This window comes from Lathyrus oleraceus, chromosome 6 (genome assembly GCF_024323335.1).
Source record: "Lathyrus oleraceus cultivar Zhongwan6 chromosome 6, CAAS_Psat_ZW6_1.0, whole genome shotgun sequence".
Taxonomy (NCBI): domain Eukaryota; kingdom Viridiplantae; phylum Streptophyta; class Magnoliopsida; order Fabales; family Fabaceae; genus Lathyrus; species Lathyrus oleraceus.
In genome coordinates, this window is record NC_066584.1 from 461,122,619 (window position 1) to 461,138,109 (window position 15,491).

A 15,491-nucleotide genomic window follows, 5' to 3' on the forward strand; every position below is an offset into this window, starting at 1 on the left:
GATGGGTCTGATCGGGGGATGTAGGACCGGTACGACAAATATGTGTCGTTGTTCCATCATAAGAAAAGTTTTACCAAGACTGTGTTAATCCAGAGTTCTAGAAGGGATGAATTAGAGTCTTATTTCCCATTCGAGAGTCGTCCAGAATGGACAACATCAAGTATTGTCTCTTCCACAAGGGTCATATGCCACAACATTGACGACTCGTCCAGTTGAAGGATGTCATTTATGGGTTTATCAAGAGAAGTCAACTGTTTGAGTACGTGAAGGGAGGGAAGAGAGAAAGAGAATAGTCGCCCAAGGTAAATCTCCCTCAAAAGCTTCAAACGTTGGAACCACTAGCAAAGATAAATAGGGCGACAAAGTATTTGCTGCCATCACTAGAGGAGTACCACGAGCAAACCTTCCCTCCAAGGGGACCATGAAGAGAAAGATTTTCGAGATGTTGGTCATTCATATAAAGGATAGAAGTGTGTTAATGAAAGCCCGTGATCGTTCTATGTTAGTATTCCAGGACTCTGAGAAGGTGGGAGGAACTCAAAATGAAATCTCCCCCTAGGTGATTACAGCTACAATTGGGAAGTTCGAGGTCTCCCAAATTATAATTACAATTGATGGTGGCAGCTCGTGCGATATCATGTATTCCGACCTATTTGAAAAGATGAGACTGGAAAGAAAAAGTTTATGATCAATAAAGATTCATACATACACAGATTCAACGACACGATAATTTGTCTATGAGGATACATCAAATGATGATATCAATGGACGAAAGGGAAAGACATTTGACCGATCAATTCACAATTCCTCTTATAATTGTAATGTGGGATCTTTTTAATGTTGCCTTCAAATTTGTAGCATTTATTTTTAGTTTCATCGTAAATCATTCCAAATTTCTAATATTAGTATTTGAGTCAACTTCAAGCACGAGCAAAATATTTTTAAATTTTTGGAGTATTTAATAGTTATGTTTGTTTGTTCAACAAGTTTCAATCTTTATAAACGAATCTAAAAATATGTAATAATCGGGATTCCCATTATTACTTGAGAGTATGTGTCCAAGAAAAATGTATTGGTTTTTCTAACTAGATGAATTTTGAAAATTTAATAAAAACATTGCTCTATATTTACTTGTATAAAGATTAAAAATATAATGATTTTATTTTTAAGGAGATATATAAACGTATAAAAAATAAAAAACATGATGTTATAATATGCCAACATAAAATAACGGATAAAAGAAGAAAAAAAAGGTGAAGGAATTGTACGATTATTAGGTAAGTTGTGCGCATTATTGAAAAAGTATGAGCATTACTGAAAAAGTAAAGTAAGAAAAAGAGAGCATTCACCATGATCTCAAAATAGCAAGAAACTCTACCCCATAAAGAATTATTTCAAGATATAAATACCCATTTACAAAGAAATTTATTAAATTAATAAAGTTGAACACTTTGATATTTGGTTGAATACATATATCATCCATTTATGAAATACCATGTCAATTTATTAATAATAATTTATTTTAAAATAATTAAAATTTTAAAATGATTTTAATTGTGGATAAATTTGAACCGCCGATAACTGACCATTTATTTATTTATTTTTTGCAACCAAATCAAATCGGGTTAGATGTCGATTGATTCAACTGTTTAATTTGAATAGTATATGTTGGTTTGATCGGACTCAAATGATTATTTGAACCCTTCAAAAATTAAACCCGACCGAGCTCAACAAATATCCATTTTATTTGTTTTTATTATCACAGGATTGCATCATTTGACATGCATTCTATGTTGTTGTCCCTTTAACCATCATATTAGCCATTCATCTATATCCTTTCCCAATTTTCAATAAAACATTTTTTTAAATTTAATTTTTATAAATTCTTAACAATTAGCTAAGAAACATGAGGGATGGCAGAAGCTAAGGGGAGGAGATAATAAATAGCATTAATCTTATTATTATATTTATAATTTAATGATGACATTGTTTACTCACAAGAACATAAGGATATTAAATATAAAAATTTGAGTGTTATTTAAATTTGTGGTTTAAAAGCACAAACTAATGTCAAATGATAGATGTAATAATAATTTTTTTTTCAATAATAAATAAATAGTTTCTCTCTGAACCATTCAAAAAAATAGTAGTTTTTCTTTTTAAAATTAAAAGAAAAATATTTGTGAATTTTATAAATAAATAAATAATCATTTTTATGGGTATAGGACAATAAATATTAAATCGATCATGTTCACTCGATTTTATGGGTGTTGTCATACCCCGATTTTGGTCCTGAATTTTTTATTTTTATTTGGCACTTGGCCTAAAATTCATTTGCATACATTCATTCCTAAATCCATTTTTTTTATAAACATGGTCATTATCTAATTTTTTATCATGGTGTTTTTTGATTACAAGATGGATCTTAGTTATTTGACTCTTTTTAATTTCCAATTTCAATTTAATTTCAAAGTAAATCTAACTCCAAATTTCAATTTAATCTTAATTGTATTTTTACTAATGATTCAAATTCTAATTGATCTTTAATATCCAAATGAATGTTAGAATTTGACATCAAAGTAATTTTAGCAAATTATAGATTAATTTGATTTTAATTGGTTTTATTTAACTTTTTTTTTAATTTTTTATTGACATTTTGATTAGTCTCAGGTTATTTCTAAAATCCAATTCATTACATTTGCAACACCATAATTTGTTATTCAGTTGCTATTCAAGTCGTATGCACTACGGTTCATGTTCAAATTCATTCCAAATATCAATTAGTGCAAATCATGGCCATATAAATTTCATTCACAGTGTTTTATTCCATTCAAATGATCAATTACATTATTACAATCCATCATACATTGTTCATGACATGAAAATTTACAAAAAATCACATTTATGACTGAATGTTGACTTTGGTCAACTTTGACCAAGGTCAACCCGAATGATCCAATTCAAACAGCACAGATTATCAACCAAGAGATTCTCCTTTCAACCACCGATATCCTCTGTTCCGATTTGACATCATTTCTCACTGTTCGTACTATCAAAATTCAAGCGCATCGCAATAGGCTCATTGAGAAATCTTTGTATTTTCAAGGCCTCCTCAGCGGAAGCTTCAGTGAATCATGCTTGGGCTCTATCACTATCAACTGGAATCTGTCTGTGTTTATGCAAATTCCTAAGCATATGTGTGGCTTTCCATTGGATATTACTACTGAAAATATCCTCCCTCTTTATGAGGTTGCACTTTATTTTGGAGTAGAGACACTTCTCTTAAAGTGTGAGAGTTGGTTTTCTGAGGCATTCTCGCCAAAAGGTTTTCGATCAATGCAGATACAAGTGGAGGATTTGATCCAAATTTGGAAATTTAGCTTGGATCATGCGAGTGATTTCATTCTTCACTTATGTATCAGCTACCTGGCAAGAAATTTTATGTGGGCAAAGCAGAACAATTTGTTTGGAAAAAGTCCATATAACTTGCTGTTATCTTCAGTAAAGCACCCTCATTTGACCGTTGACAGTGAGATGCATCTTTCTGATGCACTTCTTCTTTGGTCTGAAAGTAACATGGAAAATTTGGAGAGGCTGAGTGAAGCAGAAGACAACTACAATGGAATTTTAAAACAAGTATATCATTCTCTAGAGCTTTTACCTGAAGCATTGAAAGTCTTTATTCTTCATCCAGAAATTCCTAGATGATGTAAGGTTCACTTGATATTTCCAGATATAGTGACCTGCAACATCTCAGGATTCGAGTTACAGAATATTCAAAGAAAGTAGACCTTTCCAATTGTCCGCAGTTAACATCTGCAATACTGTTTCTGTCACTCATACCTGCTTCATTTTTCACGAATCCAAACCGTAGCCACCAGTACTCATCGTTGAAGCATCAACTGCCCGCGTTACCGTCCAAGTCAAACAAGACCGAGAAGAACGCTCGCCAAGTCATTAAGATTCCGTTTTCCTGCAAATGCAACAACAAAACCAATGCAAGGCATAACATAAACCAAGGCAATGCAGCATCACTAGCAACCATGTCCTACAACCTACAACAACATCCCAAGCAACAATACAGTCCAGACCTACCGCTCACGTGCATTCTAACCAACTTAACAACCTTATCATAATCCTGCCAATAGTCCCATAGATTTTCAAAGAAAAAGCTTTGAATATGAAAAGGAGAACGTGAAAGATCAGATGTTGTTGAAACCTGGAAAGATTCGATCGCCGTCACCAGCTGGTACATCGAAATCGTCCAAGAATTTCATGTCTCCGACGATCTCTGCTTCGTTCAAGGTCGCAGAGTCTCCTAGAAGGAAAATCCTCGCTGAGAGGAACGAGACTGCTCATTCATCTGACCACAAAATTCATGTTCGCAAGGTAACTTTTGCCGATCCTTTAGAACAGAAAAGGCTTGATGCTTCAATTGATGGAAATGAAAACCCTTTCCCTAGTTTTGAGTCTGATGATATGAGTAGTGAGAATTTGTCTGATTCTGATGCTGCTTCTTGGATTCCGAGTGATGATTTGTTGTTTGAAAATATGCCTGTGCCTGTGAACAGTCCTTTGATTCCACAAAATGAGATTCACACTTTTGAAAATGTTTCCGTAGATCCTTTGATTCCACAGAATGAGATTTACATTGAATCCTCATTTGAAAATGTTTCCAGAGAGCCTGATTTTGTAAACCTTGACCCTACTTTTAAGCTTAGCCCATCGGCAGCCACTCCTCCGGTTTCATACACACATACTGTAGTAGATCCTCTTGATGCAGATCCATCAATCACTCCTTATGATCCTAAAACGAACTACCTCTCCCCCAGGCCACAATTCCTTCATTACAGACCAAAACCACAAATAGAATTAGAAGACAGATTCATCATGTCTGCAAGCTTTTCAGATTCAGAAATTACCGAGGATACGCAGTCTGAGGAATCACTGAAGGAATATGAGGATGTTTCTTCTGGTGAAACTTTGAAGCAAGAAGAGGATCAATTTTCAGAACCAAGTCCTGTTAGGACTCTGTTGCCAGAGGAATCTGTTGAAGCAAAGGACTTGCCAAAGTCGCGTTTCTCCTTGTGGTCAAAAGTTGTTGCTCAAAGTAGTGTTCAAGAAACCACCCAAAACCAGAGCTGTGATCAAAAAACCGAAAATGCTTTTGGAATCTTCAATGTTTTTACTGCAGTAACACAAAAGCAATTGGCAAGTGTTAGAATCCAAAAAAATTCCCAAATCGGGATAGAGACAAAACTCAAAGAGAAAGTTTGAGTTCATAGTACCGTTTCCGGATTGTAGCGTAAAACAGGATAAAATTGTTTCTGAGCACACAAAAGCACTTCTGGAAACTTTCTCCATTGAACCTTTGGGCACCTATTCAAACCCTAATCTATGAGGATAAAAGGAAGAAAGCGATTCAGAGAGGAGGAGACTACAATTCGAAGACGAAAAAAAAAACCTAGAGAGGCGAAAAAATCTCAGAAAAGGAACCCTAACTTTCAAGGGACAGCGAGGAGAATACAAAGCGAAGGAAGGACAAGGAAATCGTACCTGTTCTTGGAAATTCGGTGAGTCATTTCTCGTTTCGATCTGAGGCTCGCCTCGGTTTTACGAACTTCCATGAATGATGTCGAAATAAATCCAAGAACACGAATCCATGAGCTAGTGATGAGCGCGATGCTCTGATATGAAGCGTGATGTTGTTATTGTAAACGCGAACCCATGATTTGTTTTCGCAGCTTATTTGCATAAGCGCTTTTCACCTTGATCTGTTTTCGTAGCTTATTTGCATAAGCGTTTTTGGCATCGTACTATGAATATTAACTCATGGGGTTTGGGCTTGGTTTGGACTACAGCCCAAACAGACTACTCCCTGCACCCTTGCAGATATGAGCCGGTACCCCCTGTCCATTGCAAAAGCCCATGTTCTTTTTTTTTCTTTTGTCATTTAGCTTTTAATTGAAATTTTAGAATTTTTCTTAAGTATATAATAGGTTAATTAGGAATATTAGGTAATTAGTTTAGAATATTAATTAGGGATTTGGGTTAATTGGATGAGTTTTAGGATATAATTAGAAATTTAAAATTAGATTAGGTTTAGAGTAGAATAATATTAGTTTAGAATATTAGATTTTTTTTTAGGATCATAATTAGGAGTTAATCTGATTAATTAGGATCTTTAGTTTTGATTAGCTTAATTAAGTTTAATTAGGGTAGTCCAACAGGTTCCTTTTTATTAGTTTTTTTATTTTATTTCTTTTTTATTTATCTTGGTTTATATATTTAAGTTAGTATTAAAATAAGAACTGGTCAGTAAGTGGCTTAGTGGAGAGAGGGTATTTTCTATGGTCATTAGTGGAGTGGGTTCAATACCAATGTGTAGTTTTTTATTTCTTTTAACATTTTTTTTTATGTTTATGCTTTATTATACTTATAGTTTCATTATCATAACATAGATTCGTTTTCTTTTAATTGCATCATCCATTCAAAACCATTTTAAACTGTTAAAATCACACTTTTCTCGATTCAATATCGAGCCCATTTTCATACCCTTGTAAGTCGATTGCTTTTAAGCATCGCCATCAACCTCACATGGCTTACTCTTGGGCCTTCTTACAATGAGCTCTTAAGCAACATCAACTTAACTTTCAATAATTTCAAACCTCGATACTTTAATTGTTTTAATTTAATATTCAAATCTTTTTCTAAATAAAGCGTGAAGAAAAAGATTACCTGGATGGAATGTCCAGTCGTAATCCCGAATATTAGGCTCAAGCTGTAAGAGCTTGTAAGTCATAAATATTCGTCTTCTCGCTAAAATATCCGTAAATATCTCAAATCACCTTCTAAATAAAGCGTGAAGAAAAAGATTACCTGGAGGGAATATCCAGTCGTAATCCCGAATATTAGGCTCAAGCTGTAAGAGCTTGCAAGCCGTTAATATTCATCTTCTCTTTAACACTCCGAATATTCAAATCTTTTCCTTAATAAAGTTGGAAGAAAAAGATTACCTGGATGGAATGTCCAGTCGTAATCCCGAATATTAGGCTCAAGCTGTAAGAGCTTGCAAGCCATAAATATTCGTCTTCTCTCCAAAACACCTGTAAACATCTCAAACCATCTTCTTATTAAAGTTGGAAGAAAAAGATTACCTGGAGGGAATATCCAGTTGTAATCCCGAATATTAGGCTCAAGCTGTAAGAGCTTGCAAGCCATAAATATTCGTCTTCCCTCCAAAACATTCATAAATATTCGAATCATTTTCTTAACAAATATTGGAAAGAAACAGACTGCCTGGGTGGAATGTCCAGACGTAGCCCCGAGTATTAGACCCAAGCTGTAAGAGCTTGTAGGTCACAAGTACTCGTCTTTCAAACTTCAAAATACCTAATTCATACCTTAATACTTTTTCAATAAAGATGGAAATGGAACATGGTGTATACCGTGCACTCCTGAGGCTAGGATTCGAGATGTATATCTCGCTCATCCAAGTTCTCGCCATCACTCAAAATACACCAAACCAATCAATTTCTTTTTCTCGCCGCCGTGCGATTGATCTCTTAAACCTTTTCACAAACGAAAGGTACTTTGTTTCGAAACAATGCAATGTTTTTCCACCTGTTTTGGGTAGTCCAACAATGTTTTCGTCGATTTGACACAAAGTAGCTTTCGCTAAAATCGACCAACAAACAAACATTTTTCTACCCAGAACTACGTAAGCCTTGATTTCTCTTTTGAGATACGTAGGAGCAGGATTTGTAAATCTTGTCAGGCCCACTAATAAAAAAAAACTTAGGTTTAGTCCTTCAGGTTAAAAAAAATCCAAAAACATTTTCTTCTCATCTTTTCTTTCTTTCCCACCTAATAACTTGAAAAGCTTAAACATTTCAAACTAACATTAACGCGCACAACTGACCTAATGGTTCCCGTTGACTACAACGGACGTGAGGGGTGCTAATACCTTCCCCTTGCGTAATCGACTCCCGAACCCTGATATTGGTTGCGATGACCGTATCTTATCCTTTCTTTTGTCTTGGGCTTTATCGATATTTCCCCTTTCCTTTTTAGGAATAAATAAAGTTCGGTGGCGACTCTGTTCAGTCCATCATTGCGAGCGTGCGATCGCGCTTCGCTTTGAAGTCGTATCCCCATTTTTTTCGAGGTGCGACAGATGGCGACTCTGCTGGGGACTTTGCAAATCCCTAAGTGAGTCAAGCCTAGTTAGGTCGTTTGTGTGCCTTTGTTTGTTTACTTTTGTGGCTTTTCTTTATTGATTTTGTTATCTTTATTGTCATATTGATATAATCTGTTATATTGGTTCGATATGCTTTGGTACTTGGAGATACTCTGATTGCAAACCTTGTGGGAAAGACTTTTTACCCGAGTCTCGAATAAAAACATAAGATAGGACGAGGTTGAGTAGTACGGGTCCGCGAGATGTATTTCTCGTTGGGTCGGTACGAGAACCTCACTTAGAGTAGATTCTTGAGAGGATGTTGTCGCTCGGCAAGTAAGTTGCCGTAAGCTTCGATGTTTTCTTTAGGATCCATGACTCTGAGAACCATTTGTAGAACCTTAGTTCTTTACCCCACTAGGAAAGATGGTTGCGTAGTGTGGGTCTACGAGATGTATTTCTCGTTAGATCAATGCGAGGACCTCACTTAGAGTAGATTCTTTAGATGGAGTTGATGCCCGGCAAGTAAGTTGCCGCAGGTAGCAAACAGTCTAATGGATCCATGACTCTAGGAACTTTTTCAAGAAAAAACCTTAGACCATACCTGGTGAGAACCATGTTCTATACAAAGCAATCAGACTTATCCATGCTTTAAGCCTATTGAACCTATACAAAAAAATGCATTACATTCATACATTGCATCAACATCATAAAAAGCAACCTCTTAGTTACCTCTTATTTGTTTCAGGAATTGAGAACTTGAAAATGACAACTTCAGTGAGACACACTTTCACGCTTAAGTACAAGGAACCTAAGTTGGACAGTCTGAAGGGTTTGATCTCTGATTTGTCTCTCAGCAGACGTGATGAGTTTGGAAAAAACTATGGGAAAATTTTGAGCCTTCTAAATAAGAAAGTTGACTATGGAGTTATCGGCTCTCTGGCACAATATTATGATCCACCTCTGCGTTGTTTCACATTCGCTGATTTCCAGCTAGCTCCTACTTTGGAAGAAGTTGAGAGGATCGTGGGACTCAAGTTGAAAGATTTTAATCCGTTTCCAAAGCTCGAAGAAGATATGGGCCCAAAGAAGATAGCTTCGGCCCTAAGTATCAATGTCCCGACTGTTCGAGACAATTGGGCTGAAAAAGGGGGTTGCAAAGGTTTTGCCACGATGTTTTTGGAGGATTTAGCTCTAAAGTTCAAGAAAAGTGGAAATTGGAATGCATTCTATGTTGTGGTGGCTTTATTGATCCATGGGATTGTGTTATTCCCAAACGTTGAAAAATTTGTGGATCAAGTGGCCATAGAAGTCTTTCTCTCTGGCAATCCAGTACCATTTCTCTTAGCTGATATTTACTATGCCCTTCACGCTCGACATGAAAAGAGGGGTGGAGTGTTGTTATGTTGTGCTCCTTTGCTTTACACTTGGTTCATGCAACACATGCCTGAAGAAGGTCCTTTTGTGGCAAAAGAACTTAAGTCTCCTCAGAAATTAGCTTCTCTCACCGCAAGTTCCATCAGATGGTATATCCGAGAGTGGGAAACCCCAGACATTATAGTCAGCTGTGGGGAATTTCCTAATGTACCGTTGTTGGGTACCAAGGGTTGCATCAACTATAACCCTATGTTATCTCGATTACAACACGGTTACTCCATGGATGGTCCTCCTGACGCGAAGGACTTACAGCCATTTGTGCTCTCTGACATCCAAGCAAGCAATCCTGATGTAAGAGCAGCACGAAAGGCTCCAGCTTTTCCTAAAACTCCTGAGCCTGAAGGTTGTAAGAATGGGTAAAGAGTTTGGAAAGAGAAACATTCTTGCCAAAGAACCTTACACGCAATGGGTGAAAGAAAGAGTTGAGAAAATCCAGTTGCCATATATCTTAAAGGCTCCAGCTTTTCCTAAAACTCCTGAGCCTGAGCCCATACTCCCTGAGGACATGGAGAAACTCGTTACTAAGGTTAAGGAGCTCGAAGTGGAGAATGCCGAATTACGAATTCAGATGAACCGAGCTATCTTGGAAAATCAGAATTTGAAAGAGGAACGTAAGGGAAAAGCCCAAGAACTTGAGGATAGCAACAAGAGAGCTAGGCTATTGGAAGACCAGAAAGATGATCTTGATCATATCCTATTGGGTTCCACATCAGTGATCCGAACCAGGAAGGAAGAGCTCAAAAAAGCTGAGTATAGGATCTGTGAGCTAGGGAGGTTGTTGGATAAATCTCTTATGGATAAAAAAGAAATTAAGCTTGACTTTGAGGCACAAATCCGTGACTTGAGGGAAGCTCTGAAGAAATGCGAGGAAAAGTTGTCTCGCGAGATCCTCCAAAAGGAAGAAGCTGAAAGGAACTGTCACCATCTCAGGTACCAGTTGGAAGAAGCTACTAGGAGGTTTGCAGTTCTGGAGAGCCAAGAAGGTGATGCAGCCTACTTACTCCTAAAAAATGATTGTGTGTACTGGAAGAGGTTGTACAGAGAAGCTAGAGCAACCTTAGATGAAGATCAAAAGGTCATCAAGGAACTCCAAGAACTCTATGTTGAGTGGAATGGCAAGTTCCGCAACTTGGCTAGGTTTGTTAACCTCAACATGTTGGAACTCCCAGAAAAACTCCAGGAAGCGGACTGGTGTATGTGTCCAGAAAACACGCCTCCTCAAGTTTTCAACTTCGTCAAGTTTATCAAGAAGATGATGAATGAGCTCACCACAGATCTGGCTACGATCTTAAGAGCTGAGACAGAACTTAAGTTTACTTGTACTTGAATTTGAATTATTGGTGTTTAAATTTTTTGTATTCGAATCATGTGTACTTGAAGCTAAACCCTTTTGTATTCGAATTTAATTTTAATTAATGAAAGTTGTCATTTTGGGTCTCAATTATTACATGATTGTTCTTATATTCTAACATTGCTGGAATAAATAATAAAGATAACTAAGAGTTTTGCAAACAAGATGCATCCATACATGCATTCATACATTTTCAAAAAAAACAGAGTCTCATTTTGTCCTTTCTTCCTCCAGTTTCACGCTGAATTTTCAACACCAGTATAATACTCGTGCCAGAGCTCGTCAAAGAATGGCAGATCAAGAGCATGAATTGGAGCGAGTGAGCTCAGAGCTCGAAGACCTGCGTGGAAACATGGGTCAGGTCATGGAGATATTACAGGTCATCCGGGCAAAATTAGACACCCAAACAACGGTTGTTTCAGAAATCGCCGGTCCAACGATTGAACCCCAACCTGCAAGGACGGTACCAACAACCTGGCCAACCTATGGTTTACCTCCCGGTTTCACGCCTACAGTTGAAGGTGCACCTGGTTTTGCACCATCCGCTCAGCAGACGGCTCCTCTACCGACCATCAATGAAAATCACCCAATGGTCCACACGTACGCACCTCCTCTCGTTCGTGCACATGTGCAACCTTACTTTGAGGATCAACAACACGCTCCAGACTTTTCAGATGAAGATGAGGAAAGGCAGGAGGACCTAAGAGGGATGAAGGAGAACTACCAGCTGCTTGAGAAGAGATTGAGGGCTATGGAAGGTGACCAAGTTTTTGGTGCTACAGCTAAGGAGATGTGCCTGGTGTCCGGTCTTGTGATCCCTGCAAAGTTCAGGACCCCAGATTTCGATAAGTATGAGGGTCACTCGTGTCCTAAGAGTCACCTCATTATGTACTATCGAAAAATGGCTGCGCATGTGGAGGATGATAAACTCATGATACATTGCTTCCAGGACAGCTTGAGGGGTGCTCCCTCCAAGTGGTACTTAAGCCTTGATCAGAGTAGGATCCGTTGTTTTCAAGACTTATCTGATGCCTTCATCCAACATTACAAGTACAACATGGATATGGCCCCAGATAGGAGACAACTGCTCAGCATGTCCCAGAAAGACAAGGAGTCTTTTAAGGAATACGCGCAAAGATGGAGGGAAGTGGCCTCGCAAGTCGAACCACCTCTGGCTGAGAAGGAATTAGCGGATTGGTTCATGGATACAGTTAAACCTGTGTTTTATGAAAGAATGGTAAGTAGTGTATCTGCAAGCTTCTCTGACCTGGTCGCCGTGGGCATAAAGGTCGAGCTAGGACTAAAGAATGGAAAGATGGTGACTACCTCTGAAACATCTGGTAGTAGTGCCAAAAAGTTTCCTGAAGGGTTTCAAAGAAAGAAGGAGGGTGATATGAATGCAGTGTCAACCAGTCAAAGGAGGAGTCACTCATGGAAGAAGCAACACCAATTTGCTCAACAAAAACTGATTTATCCAGTACAATATGTTCAACAACCGTATGTGGCAGCTGTCACACCAAATTTTAACCAACCACAAGCTTCAGTTTATCAACCTGTTCCTACTCAACAAGCGCCGATATACCAGCAGGCACCAGCGCCACCTGCTTATCAACAGCCGAGGGCACAGGCTCCTCGTCCACAAAATCCTCAAAATCAAAATAGGGTGCAGAGAAGTAGACTTCCGTTTGCTTCAATCCCTATGACATACACTGAATTGTACCCATCATTGCTACAAAAAGGTTTAGTGACGCCCAGATCTTTGGGTCCTCCACCAAATCCTTTACCTCCATGGTACAATCCAGATGCTCATTGTCCTTTCCATGGGGGTGCCCCTGGACATGATTTAGAAGGATGTTATGCTTTAAAGCATATTGTGCGAGACCTGGTTGAAAAGAAGATTCTGTCATTTCGAGACGTCGGACCCAATGTCAAAAGTAACCCTTTGCCAGCACATGGTGATGTCATGCAGGATTGGTGAGGGCTAGATTAATCGACGCATGTCACGATAGTTGTGAGGAATGTGCCATTCAGCCAAAAGGATGTAAAGTGGTACGAAATGACATTCAGAATTTGATGAATCAAGGTGTTTTACAAATTTCTGGTCCAGTAATAAATGAGGAAGTTTCGGTCATTGAACCTGTTTTTAACATACCAGAACCGTTTGAGGTGACTTATCACAGGAGAGACGTTGTTCATCCGTCACCCGTGGTAGTTTGCATGCCTACCCCATTTCCTTTTGAGAGCACCAAGGCGGTACCCTGGAAGTACGACATAACAGTGGTGGATGGAGTGGTAGATGGAAAGCCCAAAATTGCTGAAAGTAAGGAAGTTTTGGAGAATGTTGACACCGATATCACCAATATCGCAGGGACAAGCAGGATGACCCGCAGTGGTCGAATTTATACTTCCAATTTTAATGTGAACCCTCAAGAGCCAACAAGGGGAGCTGCAAATGTAAATCCTACCCCAGAACAGGGAGGGGCACAGTCGGCTGCGCAAACAGATGAAGCAAGTGAGTTCCTAAGGATAATAAAGAAATCCGACTACAAGATAGTTGATCAGTTACATCAAACACCATCAAAAATATCTATCTTGTCGTTGCTTCTGAATTCCGAAGCTCATAGGGAGGCTCTACTAAAAGTGCTTGCTCAGGCTCATGTTACCCAAGATATAACGGTCGGCCAATTCGATGGAGTGGTCACCAATATCACAGCCTGCAACACTCTAAGCTTCAGCAATGAAGAGTTACCCAAGGAGGGGAATAATCACAACCGCGCTTTGCATGTATCCATAAAGTGCCAAGAAGATGCCATGGCTAGAGTTTTAGTTGACACTGGATCGTCCCTCAATGTTCTACCAAAGAGGGCACTCGCTAAATTGTCTTACCAAGGTTCGAAGTTGAAACCTAGTGCGCTTGTGGTGAAAGCTTTTGATGGTTCACGAAGGACAGTAGTTGGGGAGGTAGAGTTACCGATACAGATTGGACCGCATGTATTCCCCATCAATTTCCAAGTCATGGACATAAATCCAGCTTATAGTTGCCTTTTGGGACGCCCATGGATACATGCCGCTGGGGCAGTAACTTCTACTCTACATCAAAAGATGAAGTTCGTTGTCGATAACAAGCTCGTTATTGTCTCAGGTGAAGAGGATTTTATCATCAGTCAACTCTCCTCTTTCCGTTATATTGAGGCTGATGAGGATGCCTTAGAAACTTCTTTTCAAGCACTTGAGATATCCAATGCCACACTTGAAGAGGTTAAGGATCCTGTTGAGAAAACCAGTTTGTCATTCGCCTCTTTGAAGAGCGCAAAATCAGCAGTTGAAAGTGGAGGCCCTGCAGGTTGGGGGCAAGTCATCAACGTCAATGAGAAAAATGACCGTTTTGGTTTGGGGTACAAGTCTTCTGCTAACGGAGGAGCCCTGGTCCCTGCAAAGGACCGTGTGCGGAGCATACAAGAGGTTTTCCTGAGCAAAGGATTTATCCATGGAGAACAAGTTGGTGCAGTGGAAGATGACACTGAAGATGGAGAAACATCGAATCTGATATACCGGTGTGAAGCAGCCCTAACAAACTGGGAAGCGGTTGAGATTCCAGAAGTTTTTCCTGTGTCAAAGTAATTGTTGTTTTCCTTTGTGTTTTTTTGAAAATCCTTAGCTCTGCCCAAGGCTAATGGATCATTTGTAGGGCCCCTTTTGAATTTCAAAAAAAATCATTATGACAAATAAAGAGCATTTTGTTCAAATTCTTGTCGTTCATTTATCTGTTGTTTTTCTTAAAATGGCAATCCTTTGAAAAACTACAAAAATATTTTTTTACTTCTTTTGCATTTTATTTCCATTTTTCTAAAAAAAACCCATCATTAAAAAACATGCAGAATAATCAATAAACCAGTTGAATTCGATGACCCCGCTACTTTCTATAATTTTGAACTCCCCATCTACCAAGCGGAAGAGGAGAATGAGGAAGATGTTGATTTCCCAGAAGAACTGGAAAGGATGCTCGAGCACGAGTCAAAGGCCCTTCAGCCACATCAAGAACCAGTGGAAACAATCAACCTTGGCACTGAAGAAGATGAGAAAGAGGTCAAAGTTGGGACTACACTTGAGGCAAGCATCAAGGAAAGATTGATCAAGTTGCTACATGAATATGTAGATGTATTTGCTTGGTCATATCAGGATATGCCAGGTTTAGATACTGACATTGTTGTCCACAAGCTACCACTACAGCCAGATTGTCCGCCAGTGAAGCAGAAGCTCCGAAGAGCAAGACCCGACATGGCTCTAAAGATTTGTGACGAGGTGAAACGTCAATTTGATGCCGGTTTTCTAGCAGTTGCAAAGTACCCTCAATGGGTAGCCAACATTGTGCCAGTACCCAAAAAGGATGGCAAGGTCAGGATGTGTGTTGATAATAGGGATTTAAACAAAGTTAGTCCGAAGGACGATTTCCCCCTGCCACATATTGACACTCTGGTAGACAACACTGCTAAGTTCGCAGTCTTCTCCTTTATGGACGGATTC

General features: G+C 38.7%; 1 protein-coding gene across 1 annotated transcript; it reads left to right on the forward strand.

Moving 5' to 3' along the window:
• Positions 1–4,143: 4,143 nt before the first annotated feature.
• On the forward strand, positions 4,144–5,277 carry LOC127096239 (uncharacterized). Its single transcript, XM_051034831.1, has one exon. The coding sequence runs from the start codon at positions 4,207–4,209 to the stop codon at positions 5,275–5,277; it is 1,071 nt and encodes a 356-aa protein (XP_050890788.1). The 5' UTR covers positions 4,144–4,206.
• Positions 5,278–15,491: the final 10,214 nt, after the last annotated feature.

Bases quoted from the DNA above. Each gene is read 5' to 3' on its own strand.
- LOC127096239 (XM_051034831.1), top strand. From the start codon at position 4,207: ATGTTGTTGAAACCTGGAAAGATTCGATCGCCGTCACCAGCTGGTACA.